The sequence below is a fragment of the Culex pipiens genome, chromosome 2 (genome assembly GCF_016801865.2).
Source record: "Culex pipiens pallens isolate TS chromosome 2, TS_CPP_V2, whole genome shotgun sequence".
Classification (NCBI taxonomy): domain Eukaryota; kingdom Metazoa; phylum Arthropoda; class Insecta; order Diptera; family Culicidae; genus Culex; species Culex pipiens.
Window position 1 is genome coordinate 131,200,550 of NC_068938.1, and position 17,270 is coordinate 131,217,819.

General features: G+C 40.2%; 1 protein-coding gene across 2 annotated transcripts; it reads right to left on the minus strand.

Annotated features, from left to right (window-relative positions):
• LOC120415341 (alpha-tocopherol transfer protein-like) lies at positions 1-10,269 on the minus strand. 2 transcript variants are annotated; one of them, XM_039576830.2, is made up of 5 exons: positions 10,070-10,269; positions 1,775-1,883; positions 740-1,004; positions 322-680; positions 1-265 (listed from the first exon to the last, which is right to left on the minus strand). In XM_039576830.2, exons 2-5 carry the CDS (start codon positions 1,851-1,853, stop codon positions 144-146), a joined length of 825 nt encoding a protein of 274 aa, XP_039432764.1. In that variant the 5' UTR covers positions 1,854-1,883; positions 10,070-10,269; the 3' UTR covers positions 1-143. The 2 variants fall into 2 exon arrangements, with proteins under 2 accessions (XP_039432764.1, XP_052564427.1); XM_052708467.1 differs by lacking the exon at positions 10,070-10,269 and adding an exon at positions 7,213-7,295.
• Positions 10,270-17,270: the final 7,001 nt, after the last annotated feature.

The window sequence follows — 17,270 nt, forward strand, 5'->3', positions numbered from 1 at the left end:
AGGTCAGTGTAATCGAAGGGGGTCAAATTTTTTCAGTGAACCCTGCTCGTATCGTTTTATTGTAAAATACCAGAATAGATTTAAATTGCCATTTTTTTCCTTCCAAATTTACCGCCAAAAGTCCAATAATTTAATAAGTTGTCCTATCTTCGGAACATACTGAACCACCCTCGTTGAGCGGGACGTTTACTATCATCCACACGATTTTCCAGTTCGTAACGAATGTAATTCTCTCGATTTGCTAGTAGCTTTGCGTAGAAGTTATCTAAAAGCGTAATGTTTGTAATAAACATATTTATGGAACTTGACTTTTGTACTAACCTCTCAACTCCTTGAACGTCCCAGCCTTCCCTCCGTACTCTGCCGGCAGGCATTCCTGCGGTACGAACGGAAACAGCGATTCCTTGTGCTGATGCAGGTGGACCATTTCGTACAGCTCTCGTTTCATGAGGGGTTTCACCAGGGTCATAACCTTGTCCACAAACGGCACAATGTTGACCATGTGCATCCCTTTGAGACGAATCGGTGCCGCCTCCTGGATAAAGGTCATGTAGTTCTTCGTGGGAAACAGAGACAACCGTTTCATGTGACCCAAACTGACCCCGGTCATGTCGTTGATGGTGACGTGACCCTTGGCCATTCCGTCCTCCTTGAGAAATTGCTGCATGCAGATTGAGAAACTGGCAAAAGTTACAAAAATTAGTATTGATACTTTGAACAAAACAAAATCTGGTCTCACAATCTCAGCAGGTTCTTCTGGGAAAAGTGGCTCGGATCGGTGTCTGCCAGCCGGAATATGACCACCTTGTAGCCCTCGGGGGTGGCCTGCGGCAGGGGAGTGAAGTCCGCGATGGCCATCGCGTTCTGCAGCTCGTCGCAGAGCAGGTCCGGATTGCTAAACAGGTCCCGGAAGCGCGTTCGCATCGTGTAAAAGTTCTCGATGGTCACCTTGGTTTCCTCCACATCGTAATAGTTGGAGTGCAGGAATCGGAGCACGTCGATGTCTGTTTGGGATGGATGTTTTCAATTAGTAATTTAGAAATTGTAAAAAAAAACCATTAATCCCTTAAGAAAATATAGATAGTACTGTAGATTTTTAGCTTTCTGAAAGCGGTTTGCAGTAGTTGAGCTGTTGATACCAAAATACATCCAGCGTCCTACGAATGAAACGAAAGAGTGATCAAGACCCAGGAAACAATTTAAGCACGTCCGTGAGGGATCTATTTTGTACAGAACATTCAAATTTACGTAGCTTAACCACGCCAATATAACTAAATACGCGGTAGGGTACTACCCTGGTCGTTCGCTGTGAGTGTTCGATTGCCGGCACTCTGTTGAAGGTTCGGCTATGGGTAGTATGCTTATTAATTTTGCGACATCTCATACCCTTAATGTCGTGACGGTTGAACAAGGGCGTCTGTGTGATGTGTCCCTACACCTGTTACAAATTTCCGTTGCTTTGGGGGGTTGGGAAATTTCTTTTGATATAAGCACTGGTATTTGTAACAACAAAATTCGTACAAAAAAACATATGTACGTGGGTGTACAGATTACTGAACATAAGATGACGATTTGTTTGATCAAGCGTACACCTGTGAACTGGACCAAGCCGCCGGCGGGTATGAGAATTATTCATTCATTCATTCATTCAACATTCAAATTTACGTAGCTTGGTTTCGCAAATTGGTACCAGACTTAATTTAGAGACATTTGCCATATTTTAGGTGTTTTGAAAATTTGTTTTGTTTCAATTTTGAGGGTGTCAATACCTTACCGCTAACTTCTGGAAGATGAGGTTGAGTAGTGAGCCATGTTTTGATAGTTTCGATGTCCTTCTGTTCTTCCGAGTCCATTTTTAAATTTTATTTTATTAGCTGCCAGACCTGAAAAAAGATGACATTGGTAATATTAGAAATAACACAAACTCTACGCTCGCCACGATTGTTAAAAATGGGGCTTCCTGAACAAGCTCTAATCGACAGAGTTACATTTCAGTTCAATGTAAGTACTGAGAACGGAATCGACGTAACACCTTATAATCAGGCCTCTTAAATCTTGCAATTTCGTCAACGGATTCACAGGTGTGTATCGTTCTTTTTGCGACTAGACTCCGCATCCCGGGTCTCCTAAGTGTGAAGGTATGGCATAGGGAGAGGGTACCGAATACGTATATTTACATTTGGATTTACACATGTACTGACCAAAGCTTTTTTCGGGTATAAATGCTACGAAATCATTAAAAAAAACCAAGGGCCTCCATTGAATTTCTCTGGCGTATAATGATTCCATGGAGGCGCCTGGCTCCTTGGAAAGGAACCGTGGCATTTATACTCAATCTAGACAGCTATGAACTAAAATGTAATTCTGGCAATTATATAGTTTCAAGGTTCACATTTTTTCAAGAACTTGGAACATGGAAAAAACTTTCATAATGAGTCGTGTAATTTAGTTTTGGTATAATATGTAAAAGTTTCCAAAGGCCGGTTGGCACTGTCTTAAGTTAGGCAAAAAAAAATGTAGTCGAGTTTTTAAAGCGATTCAGATAAATTTAGAGGGATTTAAAATGTCAAAACACTCAAAAAGGAATGTGAGCAATGAAAACTTTCACAAAACCCACATTTTTTTAAATTTAGATAAATTTATTTCAATATTCGAATTGATGAAAATCTGATTACTGCACATTTGGAGTTCAACTAAACTCTAATGTAGTTTTTTTTTAAATTAATTTCATTGACATTTCTAGTTTCTATATGCTGGTTTAAACTAAACTTCAAATTTAAAGGGCTACGGAATGTAAAATAAAAAAAAAATAGTTTTTCAGGTTAATTAGTTCAATATAAATATTGGTTTCGATAAATCTAAACGAAACCTTAATCACTATAAACTATACTTGTGCTTATCCAGAATCAATGTTTAAATCATTTCAGAATGAATGATTAAATTATGTATACTACACTGAACTATTTGTTATCTTCCTATTGAATTATAATTCTATCACAAAATCATTATTTAAACCTTTGATGAAATATTGAGAGCAAAAAAACACTTAAAAAATAAAAAGCAATTACAAAACCAGGTTGAAGGATATAAAACATGCTCAAAAAATCAAATGTTAAACTTATTCTTCATCGTGTGTCCAAATTATCTCAAAAAAAGTGTCCATATTACCCCACAAGGCATGTCCAGATTACCCCATAGGGGTGTTCATATTACCCCCATACAAAAATTTGGGGGTAATTTGGACACCTTTTAATTTTTGCGATAAAAATGGGTTTTTCATCAAAATTTATCAAAATAAATGACATTTTTCCATAAAATATGGTCTCTATTATCCTCTGGTGTCATCCTAGAGTCAGAGTCAAACAGCTTAGAACACCATACGCGGTGCCCGTGCTGTATCAAGAAGGTTGTTCCATGTTGCTCGGTTCTGGGCTGCAGCTCGCCAGTCTCCTAGGTTGCAGATCTTTCTTAGGTCCGCCTCGATCTGATTACCCCATCGTGCACGCTGCGCTCCTGCTCTTCGGCCAGTGCCGCCATCCGGTCGCGCGCGGTCAAAGAGCATCCTGACAGGATGGTCTTCGTCCATCCTCGCGACATGGCCGGCCCACCTGAGCCTCCCGATTCTCGCCAGGGTGACGATGGTCGGTTCTCCCAGCAGCGCGTGCAGTTCGTGGTTCATGCGCCTTCGCCACTCGTTCTGAGCTGTACGTACTCCACCGTAGATCGTTCGCAGCACCTTCCGTTCGAAAACTCCAAGGGCTCGTTCGTCCTCTTGCCGCAGCGTCCAGGTCTCGTGGCCATAGAGGGCAACCGGTCTAATCAGTGTCTTGTACAGGGTCAGCTTCGTGGCGCGTTGCACTCGATCAGATGTCAAGGTTTTCCGTAATCCAAAGTAGGCGCGATTCGCGGAGTGGATACGAGTCCGGATCTCTAAGCTGGTGTCGTTGTCGGCCGTTACCAGCGATCCCAAGTACACGAATTCGCTCACCTCCTCCAGCACATCGCCATCCACAGCTAGAGGGGTGAGTCTTGGGGGGTCAACGTCCTTTGAGCACCTCCCTTTCATGTACTTTGTTTTCGTCGTATTCATGGCCAATCCAATTCGTCCTGCTTGCGTCTTTAAGGCGGTGTAAACCCTTTTCACCGTCTCTAGGTCTCTCGCTATAATATCAATGTCGTCCGCATAAGCAAGAAGTTGGACTGTCCTGTTGCAAATCGTGCCTCTCGTGTCTATACCCGCTCTTCGCACAACTCCCTCAAGCCCGATGTTGAACAGCGCATTGGATAAGCCGTCACCTTGTCGTAACCCTTGATGCGATTGGAAGGGGTCCGCTAGCTCCCCTGCCACTCGCACGTGACACATCACACGATCCAAGGTAGCCTTGATCAGCCGAGTCAGTTTGTCCGGAAATCCGTTCTCGTGCATGATCTGCCATAGCTGTTCGCGGTCGACTGTATCGTACGCTGCCTTGAAATCGATGAAGATGTGATGTGTGGGCACGTTGTACTCACGGCATTTCTCGAGGATCTGCCGGAGCGAGAAAATTTGGTCCGTGGTGGCCCGAGCGCCAGTAAACCCCGCTTGATAGGGGCCCACGAACCTCCGTGCGTACGGTGTCAGCAGACGGCAGAGGATCTGGGAGAGGATTTTATAGGCCGCGTTGATAAGCGTGATGCCGCGGTAGTTGCCGCAGTCCAGCTTATCGCCCTTTTTGTAGATGGGGCACACGACACCATCCACCCATTCTGCTGGTAGTTTCTCCTCCCTCCAGATCTTAGAAATCACCAAGTGGATCGCCCTCGTCAACTGCTCTCCTCCATATTTGAAGAGCTCACCGGGTAACCGATCTTTACCGGCGGCCCTGTTGTTCTTCAGCTGCCTGATCTCCTTCTTCACCGTCTCCAGATCAGGTGCCGGGAACTGTTCGTCAGCAGCGGGCGGTCCAAGTTGGGCTTCAAAGCCGTCTCCATGCGCTACATCGCCGTTGAGGTGCTCGTTGAAGAACTGCTGCCACCTGTTCAACACCTCGCCTTTGTCCATAAGAAGGTTTCCCTCGGCGTCCCGACAAGTGTTGGCTTGCGGCGCATAGCCTTTGCGGGACCGGTTAACTTTCTCGTAGAACTTACGCGTCTCGTTCTGCCGGAACAGCTGCTCCATTTCGGCGCGATCGCGATCTTCCAGCTGGCGCTTCTTGAGCTTGAAGACCGTTCTCTGCTGTTTCAGCGCTTGTTTGTATCTGGCCACGTTCTCATCAGTTGCAGCTCTCAGCTTCACCGCATAAGCTGCTTTCTTCTCGTCAAGTAGCCGCTGGCACTCCTCGTCGAACCAGCGCTGCTTTCCAACTCGGACCGTACTACCTAGCGCGGCTTCAGCGGCACTGCCGATGGCCGAGCATATTCTGCTCCATCCATCGTTGAGCGAGGCAGCGCCGAGTTCCTCCTCCGTTGGCAGGTTCGCTTCCAGCTGCTGCACGTAGTGCTGAGCCGCAGCCGTGTCCTGCAGCCGCTCGGTGTTGAACGGCGGTGGGAGCCGGCTCCGTCGTCGGTGATACGTCGTCGACAGTTTTGAGTGCATGCTTGCACCCACCAGGTAGTGGTCCGAGTGGATGTCCGCACCGCGGTACGTGCGGATGTTCCGTATGTCCGAGAAAAATCGGCAGTCGATGAGGACGTGGTCGATTTGTGTTTTTGTTCGTTGGTTAGGCGATGTCCAGGTGACTTTGTGGATGTCTTTCCGGGGGAAGAATGTGCTCCGTACCACCATACCGCGGGAGGCTGCGAAGTTGATGCACCGCTGGCCGTTGTCGTTCGTGACGGTGTGCAGGCTGTTCGGCCCGATCACCGGCTTGTACATCTCCTCCCTTCCTATACGGGCGTTCATATCTCCGATGACGATCTTGACGTCCCTCTGCGGGCAGCTGTCGAACTTCTGCTCCAGCTTCGCGTAGAACGCTTCCTTCTCGGCATCGGATGATTCCTCGTGTGGGCAATGTACGTTGAAGATGTGATAGTTGAAGAAACGGCCCTTAATCCTCAATCTACACATCCGGTCGTCGATCGGCTCCCAATCTATCACACGACTCCGCATCTTGCCCAACACTATGAAGCCGGTTCCCAGCTTGTTTTCGGCTCCGCCGCTCTGGTACATGGTGAGCTCCAAAGCATCATCCTCCCACATCTTCGCTCCCTTCCAGCACATCTCTTGCAGCGCTACAACATCGAAGTTGCGGGGTTTGAGCTCGTTCAACAGAGCGTACTCATACCCATCGAAACGTAGCGATCTGCAGTTCCATGTTCCGAGTTTCCAATCGGTGTCCTTTTCGTGCCTAGGTCTATGCCGTTTGTTCCGGATCCTTATTCCTTCTTGATTGTTCGTAATACTTGAATTTTCGGTATGCAGCCGGATTGGGGCTGCGATACCTAGTCTCGGGGTGGGGCTGCCACCTTGAAGCTACCGAGACCCAGCTCCGGTTTTCTCTCGACACCGTAACGGGGGCCTTTCTCTCGAGGCCTAACGGTATAGCTACACCCTCCGAAGAGGATGGAGCCCCCCTTCCCTGTCAGCATACTACCATAGTTCCCACCGGGGTTGGTTACCCGATCTCTCCAATGGTTACTAGTATCCCGGCTAGCGCCGCGGGGAGGCCAGGGTATCGGAGTTACTGGACAAGAGGCTAATGGACCACTTGGTGGGTCTATTTTATTCCTGCGGTACTCGAAGTACCTATGGTACGCCATGTCCAGTCGTTCGCCAACCATCCACATTCCTTTAAAATATCCATACAGCCCGTGGCAGAGCAATTTCCTTAGGGTGTCCAAATTATCCCACACTTCCCTATTATTTGCTTGGCACTTTCCTCGAAAACAAGGTTTCTATCGTTAATAGCAATCGACTATTGACGCTTTGAACAACAACCCTTGACACTTATTATATCTTGAAATGAACGATCTGCAGTATGTATACCTCTTCGTACAAAACTAGCTGATTTTATTAACACGCTGTACGTTTAGCTAAAAACATTTTTGAATTTTAATCTGTGTTCAATAGTAAAATTTTGTTATAAATCATTTGGTTGATTGTTATTTGGGTGATGAGTAAAAAAACATACTGACGTTTACCGTTTACAAAAAATACTAAAAAAAACTAGACTCAGGTTGGTGTGCACCGTTAACTGAAAATTTCCACAAAAATGATTGGTATACCAGACATACATTTGAAGTCTATAATCTACGCTGGGAATGATTTTGACACGTTCAATAAACGTCCAGTACACACAAAGTGTTACTATAAACTAACTTTCGACAAGCACAGCAAGCAATCCGGAGAAGATCAGATGAAAATTAAGTATCATCCCATCCATAACTCCGGCTTGACACTGTTAAAAAATAGTTGTCAAAGATCGATAATTCATATTTTTGATTATAGAATGTTTGTTTATTATTTATTTTCTATTATCTGTTATTAACTCGTGTCATAATCAATAACTTTTTTTTCATGGAAACATTTTCCTGATTTTTATAACTGTGTTTGCATGTACGTAAACAGTACATTCGCGTATGTGATTCTTTTTTTTTTAGCATGACAAGACATAAATTGGTCACTGATTCATCATGTGTTTGAAATCACGCACATAGTTTATTTTATGTTGGTATTGAATGCTGATCTTTTTCTTTATTTTATTTTTTTTGCAACAAAAAATATAACAATGTAAACTTTGCGCACGGCTGAGGAGCTCCAAAACTGTGCATGAACTTACTTCAGGAAGGTTATTAAAATCTTTAAAAAACTTGTTAGTGTAGAAATTGAAACTTGATTGGTTACTAGATATTAAAACATGTATTCTTAACAAAAAAAAAAACATTAGCAATCTTCAATCGAGAAATTTCTAATCTTTGATTTTATTTCGATTAAATATTTAGTTTTAACTTTCAATAGTTTTTACATTGTAATTGTATTTTTGGGTATTTCTCCGCCAAGTAACGCAGCCGTTGCCCCGACCTCTCTTCGATTTGCGTGAAACTTTGTCCTATGGGGTAAATTTTGTCCCTGATCACGAATCCGAGGTCCATTTTTTTGTTATGTTTTTCAATAATTTACAGCCTGAAAAGGTGATGCGGTGGAAATTCGGTGTTGAAAGGACTTTTATGGAAAATTGGACGCTCAATTTGATGGCGTAGGGGAACAGCATCTAATTAAATCGTGCCTCTAATGTTGCCATATCAGCACTTTGACGTATAATTACAGCTCCAAAAAATCGCTTTCAACTGAAATCGAGTGATTAATAGCTCAATAGGAAGTGAGCACGCTTGTTTCTATACATGGTTTTGCAAAATAAGTTGTTTAAATAGTAAAAAACAGAAATTAGGAGTTAGGAGCGAGTGTTTAATCTGCCAAACATACAAGCATTTTCCCTACTCAAAATTCCGAAAAAAAACAATTTTTTCATCGACAAAACACTAAAAAATTTAAAAGCTCTGCCTTTTTTCGTTACTCAACTGTTCAAAAAATCTGGAACATGTCATTATAAGGGAAATTTAATGAACTTTTCAAACCTGTATTAAACCATAAGAGTCATTTTTTCATCTAGAAAAAAAATCATTTTAAAATTTACTGTTTTTTTTCTAACTTTCCTTTTTAGAGTGTAACAATGTTCAAAGGTAGCTGACTGAAATTTAAAAAGTGTCCCGTAGTTTATGAATGACCCCCTCTTATATTTAAATGTAACGGAATTTGAAAATTCTATGTTATCTGGAAGGAAGGGACCATCCATAAACCACGTGGACACTTTCGGGGGGGGGGGGGGTATGGCGATTGTCCACGCTCTATACAAAAAAGTTTGACAAATGTCCACGAGGGGGAGGGGGGGTCTGGATTTACAAAAAAAGTGTCCACGTGGTTTGTGGATGGTCCCGAACTTGAAAACCTTATTTTCCTTCTTGCTTTTTTAAGACGACAAAGTTTTTACGTTTATTTTCTAATTTTTGAAAATTGAAACAAATATTATTTACCAATAAATTTGTTCAATTTTTTTTGCATTATTTTTTTTTATTTATCAACATTTATTCGAAATCAACTCAAACTCACCTAATTGCTTTACGACATCATTGCATAATCTGACACCTACAATCTACTGCTCTCGTTTTCAATTAGTGAAACGTGTGTTTACCTTCTTAAGAAGGCGTCGTCGTCCCTTCGGAAGCCACGACCATGTCCGCGTCTTAACTTTTGAGGACCGACGACACACTCTGGCCTCAAGTACCAAGTACATGGTGCAACCGCACTTACTCCTTCTATTGCCAGCAGAGGCACTCGATATCTCAATCAACAAACCAATTGTCGGCGGCAATCAGTAGCCCATTTGGGAGCCTCAGTAGCACAATGATGATTGTTTGTAAAAGTGAATCGGGAATGAATTTCTCTTAACAAGAGAGTTTACTATAAATTTAATAAATAATTAACATAGGACACAACACGTGATTTGAGATTGTGGATTTTATAATTATAATAGTTGTATTATGAATTGATTATAATATCAATGCAAATGGAAATGATAACGATAAGATTACATTGCTCAAAACACTAGCAGTGCTGATAAGATTAGTTTATCGGTCGCCAGTCACAGCAAATTAAGATTGTCATAGTGATGAGCATAAAAAAATCAGAAAATATTTTACCAATTTCAATTTTGACACATTGCCATGGTCGACAATACCGACAAGTTTAAAAACGCTTTCAAAATTACTCACTGATATGAAGTCCAGTGTCAATTGCTGGATCAATTCAATCCCTTATCTTTTTTTTGCAATTCGCAAACACTTGATACTTGAACAGTTAGAGTTTGTTCTGTGATTGAACGTAGAATCTGGGTCAATGCAAAACTGAAATTAGCATGATTTTTTTTTTTTCATATTTTTGTAAATTCGTTCCATGTCTGAACAACTGTGCGTCTCCATCATAATACTTTAAATCGAATGAGTCAGAGGGAACGCATGGTTTATTATTATTTAAATATTTGAAAAAGTGTTTGAAAAATAAATGAAAATTTGTGTCCCTATTTGCATATCTTACCTGAATTTATAAATTGTTATCCGATTGATAAAAGTAACGAGGCAAACTTTTCACCAAAAACCGAACACGAGAACTAACCTTCAAATGCGTCTGATCGGTGCACGCCGCATTTCAATACTGATTAATAACGAAACTTATCTACCTTTTTTCGGAATGAAATGGGCTATCAGCTGATTTATAAACCTGCCTATAATCGGTTATTTAGAGTGCAATTTCGGATTTTTGGTATTCTTCCACCCCGTTAGACGGGCGTGAACAGGTGCTTGAACGGACAGTGATGGGTTTGATAAGAGTGACAAATCTGGGATTTGTATTGCTTATGGAACTTGAATAAGGGGTTTTGTTTGAAGAATTATCGTAATTGCACCCATTTTAGATTTTTTTTTCAGTATTTTAATTAAGCAACGTACTGTTACTTGTTTTCAATTGCTGTGAACTCGTTATTTTCATTGACGTAATTGGCATATGGGTCATTTCACCTGAAGTGTGCAAGAAAAAATGCAAATTTGAAAATTACCATCTCCGATTCTGCTCAAATTTGGCAGAGCTGTTGAGACTATCAAAACATGCAAAAATCCCGAATTTCATCCAAATCGGTCCACCCCCTCCATTTTTGTACCCTCCCAAAAAATCGACTTTTTGGCGATTTTTGAGCGAAACCCCTATCTTCAAACGACGATAACTCAGGAACCACGAATCTTAGAGGGTCGGTCGGTTGTGATCAAAATTTAGATTAAAATATGTTTTCTACCTGTATTGCGCAATTGAAAACTTTAAATGTCCGTATCTCAAAACAGCCCTATTTATTTTTTGAATTTGACCTCACCATCGTATTCCCCGTCCGATTTTACATAAGAATCACTTATCGACAGAAAGGAATATGTTTCGTTCCAGAGAATATCGAAGTTATTAGTTTTTGAGATTACCTACATTAGCTTCATTCGCCGCATATGCTAGAAGCACTCAGAAGCGCTGTTCAATAACTGCTACCTGGTTATTTATTGAATTAAGATTTCATCCCAAATAATCATTAGCAAAATAGGCAAATATTAAATGTACACCACTGTAGGAAACTGCTGTATAATCTTAAATTAAAAAATAGTATACAGTGAATTTGTGTGCTAGCCCAATGGATAGTCCAAGAATGGAATTCCCACAGAGCTAGCAGGAAATTGCAATTGATCTTGTAAGTAACACTTAAGAAAAAGTGTACGATACATTATCGTGTTAAAAATTATGAATTAACATGACATGTTAAAACATGTTAAAAATTATGAATTAACATGAATAAAACTCTCGTGAAGCATGATTAAGGAGGAGGATTTCTGGAAAGTATAAAACTGAAAAATGTTAGTAAATCACAAAGATTAATCTGATTTATTATGTGATTAAGATCTAATTCAGTTGTGTTGACTTCGACACCGTCCGAATAATAATCTTTTTTTTTGTTTGTCAATCATTTAGAAATCTTGAAAGACGATAAAGCTGCTGTCCACATGTAACAGAATTGAAAAAAATCATCAGTAATTATTCATCAGCACGACTTAGTGCTTCTAGCAGAGGCGGCGAGTGTAGCTAATTTAGGTAATATCAAATACTCAAAACTTTAAAATTCGATATCTCTGGAACGAAACATATTCCTTTCTGTCGATAAGTGATTCTTATGTAAAATCGGACGGGGAATACGATGGTGAGGTCAAATTAAAAAAAAAAATAAATAGGGCTGTTTTGAGATACGGCCATTTAAAGTTTTCAATTGCGCAATACAGGTAAAAAACATATTTTAATCTAAATGTTGATCACAGAAATGGATTCTACGTCCAATTTCCTTCAAAATTGAGTCTAAGACCGACCCTCTAAGATGTGTGGTTCCTGAGTAATCGCCGTTTGAAGACAGGGGTTTCGCTCAAAAATCGCCAAAAAGTCGATTTTTTGGGAGGGTACAAAAATGGAGGGGGTGGTCCGATTTGGATGAAATTCGGGATTTTTGCATGTTTTGATAGTCTCAACAGCTCTGCCAAATTTGGGCAGAATCGGAGATGGTAATTTTCAAGTGCTGTTCCGCTTCAGATGGAATGACCCATATGTCAGTCAACTTTTGACCAAATGTCACCAAATTTGAATTTGGAGCTGTTGAAAAAATATACTTTAATCACCTTAAAAGAGGACACCGACCAACTAAATTTCTGCGTAGGCACAACTCGAGGAGAAGCATGAAGTTTGAGGTCCCAGAAACACGTGCACTTTGAATTTTTCAAAAATATTCATTATATTCCAATTTCCATTTCAAACTTTTCTTAGAAATTGATTATACTAGAAATGTTAAAATAATTAAACATACACACTAAAAAATAATGATTATTACACTTAACGGAATTTACTATTCGACGTAAAATAAAATGATGTGAATTTACATTACATTAGACACAAAATGTCAAATTTGCTATTGAAAATGTGAAGCACAACTTTTGATGTGATAATAAATCTATTTTGACCTAATTTTACATTATATTTGATGCACATAACTGGAGCGTGTTTTAAGATGTAACGTTACATCAAATATAATGTAATACCACGTGTTTATTTCTTACACTCCTGAAGTTGAAACGTCAAATAGCTGTTGATGTTTGGCAACGAGATTTTTTTTCCGCGGGGGGACCGCAATAATTCTTGGAATCTACTACAACAAGGCCTGGATGGCACAATTAAAACGCTGACAGAGGTAAGTTTTGATGTTCGCGGTCGGATCCCAACGTAAAGTGCATATTTTTTGTTACTTTTTGTTGCAGTTCAGGTTGCAGTTGTAAATTTTTATCCGGGAGAGCAGCCGCGGAGTTGCTGCCGGGGAAACCAAACATTCGATGTTCCAAGCTGCCAACTCAAAACGGCTGGTGCTTCAAGAAAGTGACCCAGAATACAGAATATTCAGAAGGTAGCAAAAATTGAAGTAGTGAGATGGTTGTGAGCCACAACTTGTGGCGGAATCCGATTGAAGGTGGTGAAAGGAACAAGCAGAGGAGAGGAAGTCAGTGTTTAGGAAGAAGCAGTGTTTATGTGCAAATTGTTAAATTGGGGACTAGATAAATGTGAAAGTGTAAATAACAGTGATAACTCAATAAAATCATTCAAAACAACCAAATTTTGTTTTATTCCTGAAACTATCTAAAAAAAGGTTTAGCAGCAAACGTCTATCGATACATGTAAAATTACACTGTCATGGCTAGTTTTTAATATCGTGTAATTTTACAATCTGATTTATTTTTACGTCTTTTTTAACGCTCCAGTTATGTGCATCAAATAAGACGGAATATTACACGACTTTTTCTTAGTGTGTATAAATTGGAAAAAATTTCTTGAGAAATCTTTGAATTCTCTTTTCATATTTTTTAAATATTTTTTTCTATTCCTAGGTAAAAAAAATATTTACAGAATCAGGAAATGCAGTTCACTTTCCGATTCAAGTTAATTTCGATGAAAAATTTATGACACCATGAGAGTATAAAAATGTTTATTCATAAGTTTTAGAAATTTACAATGATACTTGTTTTGCTACGTAACCTTACTAAGGGTCAATTTGGTATAATCAATTCAATTCGCAAACTTGTAGGAAATTGGTGAAAAGGAGGAGGAGGTTTCCATGTAAAATTATCATTCAAACCCAAAATATGTCCAATAATCGATTTGTTGACATTTTGGCTCAATTCTGAGGCCAGATTCAGATTCAGCGGGCAAAATTGCACGGGAAAACATATATTTGGACAATTTTCGAATTTTGTTAGGGGGGTGGTATATATATGGTTTTCCCTTGAAAATTAGACTTTTTCAAACAAAGATATCTCATGTTTAAAGAAAAATACCCCTGAGATTTTTTCAGCGTTTGTAGTGCTAGATCTCCTCTTTCAAGTGCAACCTAGTACTTAAAATTTGGCTTGCGCCTATTCGAGATATTTAAGTTTTAAATTTGCATCTTTTTTACCTTAAAATGGCTGTAATTTTTGACCCTTAAGTAAAAAATTGCATGTCAAAAAATTTAAATGTTCGATTTTTAAAGCTCTAAAAGTGCTCCCAATATCACTTTTCTCTAAAAGTTAACCCTGAATTGCCACGCTCAAAAAACTGATTTTTGAAAGTTTGCTCAGATGGTTTCTATAAATTTGGTCATAGAAGGCGTAGATTACGAGATAAAATTTTGGTGTCTTCGACAAAGTTGCTTGAATTGGCCAGCCTTTTTAGAAGACATACAAATTCCCAAAAATATTCCTGAAAAGTTAGATTTTTAAAATCACCCTTATCGTGAACCACCCTAATTTTGAATCAAATCAAAAGTTGCCCCTTTCGATTTGCAACAACTCTTCTGAAGACACCAAAGCTCCAAAACGTCACCATTTTTCGGAAAATCCATTTTCCACTTAATTTTGCGATCTGGATTATTCTATAGATAAATGAGTCCAAAAACATTTAAAAAAAAAAATAATTGAATGTTATTCAATAAGCGTGGTCGGGGCAAAATGCACTGCTGTGAGAACAGCGGTGTCATCTAGTGGTGACTAAGTTTACCCGTCGTTACGCTTTTGCAAATGGTTGCCACCGGTAAACTTGAAAAAAGGGTAGAAGGTTACTTCAAAAAGGGTATGTTTACCTTGCGTTAACAGATAAAGGGTAGAACCCTTTTTGAGACTTTCTTCTGATTTTTTGTGTAGACAATAAAATCATAATTTGTAAATCGGGAGCAGTCGTGGAAAGACGAAGTTCCGCCATCTATTGACAAGTTTCACCACTAAAAATTGGCAACACTGTTGCTATCCGGCTTTCTGACAGGCCACCATATTTGTGGCTGCGTCCTGCAGTGTCATGCGCGTACACTCGACGCACTCACACACCCTCGGCAAATGGATGCATACCACCACACAACCGTGGGGCAACCCCTTGGTTTGCTTATGCTTATGGTCTGGTCTCTCCCGTCCGTACATATACATGACGACGACGACGACTACGGTCTGGCCATTCAGCTGAGAATCGAACTGGTTCAGTCTTTTTCTAGAAGCACGAATGAAAAGTAGCTTTTCGAAGCGGATCCCGTGTCGTTCGATAGTCTGAATTTCGTACCAGCGGCTATCGACCCGAGAGTCGGCCCATTCGATAGTGCGTCCGCAGCGCGTTCGAAAGATTCTTATTAGAGCGCCGGGAGTGGCCGGGAAGGTCCCCAAATCCCGCTGGAAAGTTTCGACCAGGTCGACTTCACCCTGGTCGGGACTGCGCGATATCGCTCTTGCAGCCAAGTCAGCCATTGTTTAAAGTCTCTCCGTCTTTTTTTTCATCCTTCACTTTCTTACACAAGCGCGCAACCCCCCTCGTCGGAGAGTGTCAGTGTCAGTCAGTCAGTCAGCAGTGGAGCGTGTGTTTGTCTGTGTGCGTTGGTGTGAAGGAGGAGGGCGCCTTCATAGTGTTGTGCACAGCACGGCATTGCAAAATCTCTGAGCAAAGCGCTCGCGTGTAGTGGTGACAGCTTGGTTGCGTCAGTGGCGGTGTGTGAGTGCAGCCCGCAGCAAGTGTGCAGCCAGTTTTGGTCAAAGCAACCGAATTGGCAAGCCCCTCGACACGGTTGTGTTATGTATTGCACCTGAAGGAGAGCAGCGCAAGTCTCTAAAAATCACCTGTGTGTATTAGGAAACATCAGCGAAGAAGGGAGAAGAAGAAGGAAACCAAAACATAGCTTTGTGCAAATCACCTGTCAGTGCGTCGTCGTCATCAAGCCGTCAAATCCGTCAAGTGCAGTCAGCAGGGTTGCCAGCACCGTAATATGTGACGTTGGCGATACCTACCGATAGTGTGTTTTCATTTGTTTTTGAAGCAAATCTCGAGGAAGACAACAGTGTGTTTAATCTTGGAAAAGAAATTCGTTGCTATGCATAGTTAACGAAGGCTTGCGAAATTTGTGTTATCGTCTGAGTTATTTTTTTGTGCGTTGTTTTGGCGAAAGTGTTTACACGGAGTTCGGTTCGGGGTGATAAGAGTTTCAAAGCCCTGAAACACAAAGCCAAGCCGCGCGCGCAGTGAATATATCTCGTCGGATTCGGAGACAAGGAAGTCGAGTGATTGAACCCTCTACCCTGATGTATTTGTGTCGGGAAGGATTAGCTTCGGTATTTTGTAGGTAAGTGCAACGGCTTTCGGGGCTTTATGTGATTAAGTGTATTTTTGATTTGAAAATTGAGTCATAGAATCGCTATCTTTTGGCAGAAAGATTGAAGGATTCTCTAGGATTGAGCATTCATCAGTGTGTATGTGGGTTAAGGCTTCAGGCAGTCTACATTGGATTTGTTAAACACATTGATTAACTCAGATTTACTACATCCAATAAGAATGCAACGAAAAACAAAACAAATCAACGGGCAGTGTTCCCATATTTTCTATTTCTTTTACTTATTTTTTTTGGTTTTTTTAGGTGATGTTTCTTGTATTTATTCAATGATGAATCATTGAATGTTGTTGAAAAGGTCTATTATAATTTAAATCAATTTCATATTAAAACATTAGAAATACTTTTTAAATATATAAACTATAAAATTGATGTAAAAATTTCGAGCGTAAAAAAAAACACGATTCATTAATTTATTTTACAATAAAAATCGAAAAATTACTTTCTGATATACAAACATTTGAAAATTAAGTGATGCTTGGGGGACATAACTTGAAAATTAATGTTTGTGTTATGTTTAAGATCATTGCACTTTCTTCAAAAATAAAATGATGATTTTTTGTCTCCTAAGAAATATAACATAATTGAATAACAAAATGGATTTTGGGATTTGAACTTTTTGTGATGAAAATATAATTTAAGCAATGGGTAATTTTTCTCAGATTGTAGCTTTTTTTCTGAATAGTCCTCAACAATACCCATAGCTTTGCCGAAGACACCAACTCGATGAGTTGATTTCTTCCAGGGATACAGATTTTCGATTATTTACATACCATTTTTTGGTAACTCGACGTAATTTTTATGTTGCCAAACAGGATGTTCAACAGGGAAATCTTAAAAAAATATAAATATTAGTAATGAGTTTTTGCCTTCCTCACTTTACTGAGGAAAGGCTATAAAATCACTCGAAAAATGAACTTCTTAATTCGACCTCGTAGACCCACCTTCACATATACCTATCGACTCAGAATCAAATTCTGAGCAAATGTCTGTGTGGATGTG

What these genes read in the sequence shown, in the direction of transcription:
- LOC120415341 (XM_039576830.2), bottom strand. Translation starts at nt 1,853, where the DNA reads ATGGACTCGGAAGAACAGAAGGACATCGAAACTATCAAAACATGGCTC. An exon ending in CAGAAGAACCTGCTGAGATT is followed by an intron (nt 681 to 739) that starts GTGAGACCAGAT and finishes AACTTTTGCCAG; the next exon opens with TTTCTCAATCTGCATGCAGC. An exon ending in GACGTTCAAGGAGTTGAGAG is followed by an intron (nt 266 to 321) that starts GTTAGTACAAAA and finishes TTACGCTTTTAG; the next exon opens with ATAACTTCTACGCAAAGCTA.